At 38.5% G+C, this 7,844-nt stretch overlaps 1 protein-coding gene across 1 annotated transcript in view; it reads left to right on the plus strand.

Annotated features, from left to right (window-relative positions):
* Window positions 1-322: 322 nt before the first annotated feature.
* Window positions 323-7,844, plus strand: part of LOC102753602 (chromosome unknown open reading frame, human C14orf39) — a gene marked incomplete at its 5' end in the record, with an annotated part of 44,009 nt that continues 36,487 nt past the window's right edge. Inside the window, 2 exons of the mRNA XM_015566473.1 lie at window positions 323-426; window positions 6,828-6,917. Coding sequence (XP_015421959.1) covers window positions 323-426; window positions 6,828-6,917 — 194 coding nt within the window. The remainder of the gene's footprint in view (window positions 427-6,827; window positions 6,918-7,844) is intronic.

A 7,844-nucleotide genomic window follows, 5' to 3' on the forward strand; every position in this document is an offset into this window, starting at 1 on the left:
ACTCATGGCTTCATTAGATGCCATTGATCTTAGATATCACTCTAACCTTCTTACAATAAAAAAGGATGTTTATCTTTTTCTTCAATCCCAAACACAAATCCTTAGCTTATGGGTCTAGGAGCAAGCCTGGCTTTGGTTCTGTGCTTTTCAGCATAGGGCCCTTCCCATCTCATTTTTGCTCCATTCTCTGGCTATCTTCCTTTTAGGTAAATTGCCAAACTCTTTTTTTCTATTGTATTTGTTTACTTTAATTTTATGCTTTTTACCTTAAGAAAATAAATATTTTCTTTTTTTTCCAGAAAGCTTTGAAGATATTAAACAAAATAAAGCAATAATTTGTAAGATACAGGAAACTATAAATACAACAGATGAGGAAATTGGTTATTACTGTAAACATAGTAAGGAAGTCAAAGACAACTGTAGTAAGTGAGTATTTGAAAGAAAAAAACTTTGAGTAATTGTCACCAGATTCTTTTATTCAAGGTTTCTGAGTTTAGAAACTGCTGTTTTATAATAGTATTTTATATTAGCACAATGATGAATTAAGTCTTAAATTGCCTTGTAAGAAGGGATCACAGGAAGTTCAAAAGAAAAAAAGTGCTATAAGATCTCTCTAATTCAGATCCAACTAGTCTAAATACTGAATTTTGAATAATCTAGATTCAGTATATAAAATTACTATTACATAAATAAATTTGAAATAATTTACGTCTTTGAATTTTTAAGATTGTATTTTTGTCTAGTAGAACCTAGCCTAAAATTAGTAGCTTTCCAAAATAAAAGTATTCAATATGTTAAGAATTATTTCAATATGGCATCAGGTTTTAGATTCTAATACTTAAATCCATTGTAAGATATAACCATTTTGAAATAAAGAATTGTTAATGTGACTTTATTGTATATACAAATACTTAAAATGTTAGAGAGGAGAACCAACATGGCAAGGGTAAACACTAGTACTCATTGCCTCCCACAGCCTCATATAAATTACAACTAAAATTCAGAACAACAGTCATTCAGAACCATCTTTAACGGCTGGCTGAATGGAAGTCCTACAACTAGAGCAAAAAAGAAAAAAGCACATTAAGACCAGTAGGAAGGGTGGAGGCATGGAATGTGCTGGTCCAACGCCTCGGTGTGGCATTTTTTTAATCGGGAGGGTTATCTCCAAGGCTTCTCGTGAGAAGAAGGGGGACTCAGACCCACACCAGACCCCTAGCCCAGGGTTCCAGAGCTGGGAAGAGAAGTCCCTGTAACTTTGGGCTGTAAAAACCAGTCGGGATGTGGCTGAGTGACATAGAGGCTGTTGGAGTCCTGGGTGTTCTCTTAAAGGGCCTGTGCACAAACTTACATGATCCCGCTTCCTCTGAGCTTCAGCACCAGGTGGAAGCTTTGGGGGAATCCGGGACATATGGGGAAGAACTGGACTGTCTGGCATTGGGGCAGGAACTAGGGGCTGCTTTCTCTCAGACAGGGCTGCTCACAGGGGTCATTGTTCCTGTGCTGGGTCCTCCCCTGTTGCCGAGCTAACTGGCAGCCATAACTGAGTTTCCATGAGCGTGGCTCACACTGTTCACTCTGTTCTGGTGATTCCCTGAGACCCCACCCCATCCAATTTGCACCCCCATCCAAGCTGTTTGCAGCTGCTTTTCCATATGAATGGCCTGTCTTGGGTCAGTGTTCAGACTTTGCTAAAATCTCTTAAACAAGCAGCAGCTGGCATCAGCATGCTCCAAACCTATTAATAAAAGGCCCAAGAGCTGGCACTAGCACCAGCCTGCCTTGCTTCAAAGCTGGGCATCACCTAGGCTCTTGCCCAACACAAGTAGAGCCATTTGCAGGTCATGGTAGCTCCTGATGGATGGCCCCAGGCAGTGGCTGACTTTTCACCTCCTGGGAGGCTCCAGAGCCAGTGCACTGGTGGACAGCTTCAGACCATACCAGATTACCACGCTACACATTCACAAGTGATACATTCAAGGGACAGATTCAGTGAGCACCAAAGCTCCACAGAAACAAATCCCTCTCCATAGGGGTATCTCTTGCACAGAAGCTCTTCCATTGTAGATGCTGCTGGTCCTCATAGCCAATTAGCCTAGAGGTCAATTCCTCCCAGGGCCGCCAACAGCAATCAAAGCTCAACTACAACAAGACTGCATACAGCCCACACGGGCACACCTAGAGTGCCCAGCTCAGGTGACTGGGGAGGCTTAGCCACTGGGCCCCACAGGACACCTAATACACAAGGTCACTCTACCAATTCCAGGGGATGTAATGGCTCTACAAAACACATAGAAACCAACACAGGGAAGCAGCCAAAATGCATAGACTGCTGGATACAGAGTTCAAAATAATGATACAGAGTTCAAAATTATGGTTGAACTCTTGTTATTCAGGGACCTTAATGAGATTTTCAAGGGACTTGGTGAGACTTCAAGGATCATAGTGAGAATTTCAAAGATATGAAAAAGGACCAGTCAGAGACCTTAATGAGATTTTCAAGGGACTTGGTGAGACTTCAAGGATTGTAGTGAGAATTTCAAAGATGAAAAAGGACCAGTCAGAAATTAAGCATACACTAACTGAAATAAGAAATAATTTTCAGGGATTCAACAGGAGAGTAGAGGATTTCAAGAATCAACTCAATGATTTGGAATATGAGGAAGCAAAAAACACCCAATCAGAAGAGCAAAAATAAATAAATAAATAAGTAAAAATAATCCAAAAATATGAAGGTAATATAAGGAGACTCTGGGACAACTTCAAGAGTACCAACATTCACATAATGGGGGTGCCAGAGGAGAAGAGAGGGAGCAAGATATTGAAAACCTATTTGAAGAATTAATGACAGAGAACTTCCCCTACCCAGTGGAAAGAAATAGACTTACAAGTCTAGGAAGCATAGAGAGTCCCAAAGAAGCGGACCCCAAAGAGACCCACACCAAGCCACATCAGAATTAAAATGCCAAGAAATAATTTTCAGGGATTCAACAGGAGAGTAGAGGATTTCAAGAATCAACTCAATGATTTGGAATATGAGGAAGCAAAAAACACCCAATCAGAAGAGCAAAAATAAATAAATAAATAAGTAAAAATAATCCAAAAATATGAAGGTAATATAAGGAGCCTCTGGGACAACTTCAAGAGTACCAACATTCACATAATGGGGGTGCCAGAGGAGAAGAGAGGGAGCAAGATATTGAAAACCTATTTGAAGAATTAATGACAGAGAACTTCCCCTACCCAGTGGAAAGAAATAGACTTACAAGTCTAGGAAGCATAGAGAGTCCCAAAGAAGCGGACCCCAAAGAGACCCACACCAAGCCACATCAGAATTAAAATGCCAAGGGTTAAAGACAAAGAATCGTAAAAGCAGCAAAAGAAAGTTAGTTACCTACCAAGGAGCACCCATATGACTATCAGTTGATTTCTCAACAGAAACTTTGCAGGCCAGAAGGGAGTGGCAAGAAATATTCAAAGTGATGAATAGCAAGGATCTACAACCAAGATTACTCTACCCAGCAAAGCTCTCATTTAGAATTGAGGATCAGATAAAGAGCTTCACAGACAAGAAAAAGCTAAAGGAGTTCATCACCAAACCAGTATTACATGAAATGTTGAAGGGTATTCTTTAAGAGAAAGAAGGAGAAGAAAATGTGAACAATAAAATGGCAATAAATACATATCAATCAACAACTGAATCTAAAAATTAAATGAACAAGAAATCTAATGAACAGAATAAACTGATGAACAAAATAGAATCAGAGGCATGGAAACATGGATCAGACTGATGAAAGTCAGAGGGAAGAATGATTGGGGGATGGGAAGAGATTAACCAAAGATCTTATATGCATACTAGAGGCCTGATGCATGAAATTCGTGCAGGGAGTTTGGTTCTCGCAGCCACTGCAGCTTGCCCTGGCCCTCGCAGCCCCAGCTTCGTCTGAAAGGTTGTTCGGCTGTCTGGTCTAATTAACATATTACATTTTTATTATTATAGATATATTGCCTATGGACACAGGCAAGAGGGTGGTGAAGGCCTGGGGCAGGGTGGAGACTGGGTGGAGGGGGGAAATGCAGGGGACATCTGTAATACTCTCAACAATAAAGATTTTTTTTAAAAAGATGAAAAAAATAAAATGTGTTTTTTGTATTTAATTTTATGTGGATCATTGTCTGTATTAAGTACTATATCTTAGATTCATATTGTTTTAAAATATTTTGTTATTCAAAATTTTAATAAGGCTTTTTGGTTTTTACCTCATTACTTTTTTAAAAAAATTCATAGTTATTCTTGACATTGAGCCTGAAACCCCGTCATGGCCCTGACTGGGAATCGAACAATGATCTCTTGGTTCATGGGTCAGTGATCAAACTACTGAGCCACACTGGCTGGGCCGTTTTAGACCTTTTTAATAAGTTTTCAATATTATTACATACTAGAGGCCTGGTGCATGAAATTCATGCACTTGGGCGGGATGGGGGTCCCCTCAGCCCGTCCTGTGCCCTCTCACAGTCAGGGAGCCCTTGGGGGATGTCTGACTGATGGCTTAGGCCCGCTCCCCGCCTAAGCCGTCAGTCGGACATCCTTAGTGCTGCCGCAGAGGTGAGCCAGGCTTCTGGCTGAGTGGTGCTCTCCCTGTGGGAGCACACTGACCTCCAGGGGGCAGCTCCTGAGTTGAGCATCTGCCCCCGGTGATCAGTGCATGTCATAGTGACTGGTCATTCCGCCGTTTGGTCTGCTTGCATATTAGCCTTTTATTATATAGGATACTGCATGCACATATATCTACATATCTTTTTTTTTTTACAAAGATGGAAGTATACCATATTTATTCTTCAACTTGTTTTTTAAATTTTAACAATATGTAATGTAAATGATATTACATATGTAATGATTATGTATAGGCTTCATTTTTTTTATCAGCTCCATAGTATTTTTTAGTATTGATGTATTCTAAGTTATTTAACCATTTTTCTATTAATAGACATTTAGGTTGTTTTTAGTTTTTTTGTATTATAAGCAACATGTCCAGGTATCCTTTCACATTTATAGGCCTAACGCTATAGGATAAACTTCTAGAAGTGAAATTGTTAAAGAGTATGTATGCACATTTAAACATTTGATAGATAATGTCAAAATGCTCTTCAGAAAGATTATACTAATTTTATACTCCCACCAACAAGGTATGAGAGTTTCTATTTCCTCAAAACCTTGCCAGAACAGGAATTAGTAATGTTTAAATTTTTTGGTTATCTGATCTATAAAAACTATATCTTGTTGAATTAAAAAAAAATTTTTTTTGATTTAGGTTTTATTGTAATGGGTTTTACCAGTGGTTTCCATAAACTAACTGCAATGGGTACTGGGAAAGAACTGATAGTTTTACCAGAGAACCTGCTGTATTCAAGATGTATTGTACTTTATACAATTTCATCTCTGCGGGTTCTGAGGACCGTTAGTAGGATCTGTTGAGTTTAATGCCATGACCACCTCTAGTTTCTGATGTCAGCATGCTGGTTTAGAAATTTAAATGTTAAAGATGAATTCATAATAGTGCTAGAAAAAAATATGGATGACAACATAATCGTTGAGAGAAAAAAACTTTTCCAAATATGTCACCAAAAGTAGAAATCACATAGGAAATGGATAAATATGACTACATGCAGATTAAAAAGAAAGATACCCTAAATTGACACAAAAGGCAAAAGGAAGCAATTTATTAAAATAGTAATATTAGTTATTTTTTCAGTATTGAAGCTATATGGATGATATTCTGTGCTTCCAAAGTGGGCATTTATACTTTTTGAATCTGAAAAAATAAAAATGATTAGAAAGAAGAGCTAGAGAAAATATTTGAACAATACTTAGAATGGAGGCTGCCATGATATATGCTAATTTTAGATTTTTCACATTGGTAACACTTTTTGAGTCATGTAATAAAAATGTATAAGATGAATATTTATTTTACTATTACCATCTGATTTTATAATTCATTTTGGCCTAGTTTCTTTTTTAGTTCAGGAGGGTGTAACAACCTGGCTTTTTAAGATTCAAAGGAGAAAAAAACCTCTTTAGGCCTTATTGTAGCTCTTTGAATGCTTACTCCAAAAGAATTTCTTAGCCAAGACCTTAGAAGTATGATGAGAAAAAGCCAGATGTTGCCGTATTGCAGAGGATATTCTAGAAATGCCATAGCAATATGTACACAGTCCAGTCATGTTACAATTGCTGCTTCCCTAGTTACGATTCCAAAATGGGTTTTATGTAAAAACTAGAGGCCCTGTGCATGAAATTGGTGAACTCGAGGGTAGGAGGGTCCCTCAGCCTGGCCTGCGCCTTCTTGCATTCTGGGAGCCCCGCGATCGATGGCCCCGCAGTGGGAGGCCCTGCCCACCTGCCACAGCACCCCCTGGCCAGGTAGCCTTGGCCTCCCTCTGTGGGATGATTGTGGGGCGATGGCAACGCCCCTCCCCCCCCCCCACTAATTGCCTTGCACCTGCCTTGGCTGGCCTGATGCCAGTGCATGTCATAGCATGGTCGTCTGGAAGGTCATCCAGATGGTTCTGCTGTTCGGTCATTCAGTCAATTTGCATATTATGCGTTTATTATTATAGCTCAACAGATAATGATATTTGAGCATATGTATGATTGCATGAAGGATGGTAGTGATGATGGGAGATGGGACTATTTTTTTTTGATGTAAGCTTGTTTTTTCCAGGAAGGGAAAAATTTGTTTATTTTTAAATGGTTGCATTCATTTTCATTATCTCTAACAATTCATTTATCATTATGAGATGCTAATTATAATATTTTTTTTCCTTAGCTGGAAGCCAACATGTGATGTTTTTCATAAATATGAAGACTATATGAAGGACCAATTTACTATTTATCAGGAAACAATTGAAAAAGACAAGTACAGTATATAAATGCTTTTATTTTGTTAAATCTCATCCGAGGGTATTTTTTCCATTGATTTTTAGAGTGGAAGGGAGAGAGGGGGGTAACGGGGAGAGAGAAAGAGAGAGAGAGAGGAAAAAAAAAGAAAAACATCGATGTGAGAGAGACACATTGAGTGGTAGCCTCCCACACATGCCCTGACTGGGGATCAAAACTGCAACCCAAGTATGTGCCCATGACTGGGAGTAGAAACTGAGGTCCTTTGGTAAACAGGCTGATGCTCTCACCACTGACTTACACCAGCCAGAGCGAGTACCTATATTTAAGCTTATCAATCCTGTAAGTATTAATAGTATATGCTTTGTAAGAATGCAGAAATTTTGTACAGTGGGGAATAGTTTTTTGTTTTGTTTTAATTTAACTTTATTTTCATTGTTTATATTATTGTAGATGTCTCCATTTTTTCCCACCTTTGCCCACCTTCACCTAGTCCTCACTTCTTCTTCCCTCTGGTCAAGTAAAGCCATGTTTTGGACTCTTGGGGTGCCATTAAAGGCCTACCTATTTGTTATATAGCTCTATCAAACCCTGGATTTGTTTACATATGTCCTTAAAGAGAAACTATCAATAGCAACTGCTGTAGCAGAGTGCTTTAATTAATAGTGCTTCAGTTATGACTACATTGTTATAAGCAAGCATCTGGGAGACTAGTTAGTTGTAGATTTAGCTTATGAAAAATTTGGAATACAGGTTTTACCCGCAACCCAAAAATAGAACATTCTTATGAAATCCTTCATAAGCTGTAATGGTGTTAAGTGAAGAAGCAGTTAACATCAATTTATATGGAAACATTTTTGAGCATTTCTGGACCTAAAAATAATCTATTAAATCATACCAAATAACACATAAAACCAAATAACATTAACATTATAGTAAAAGCAGG

This window comes from Myotis davidii, unplaced genomic scaffold (assembly GCF_000327345.1).
Source record: "Myotis davidii unplaced genomic scaffold, ASM32734v1 scaffold281, whole genome shotgun sequence".
Taxonomy (NCBI): Eukaryota; Metazoa; Chordata; class Mammalia; order Chiroptera; family Vespertilionidae; genus Myotis; species Myotis davidii.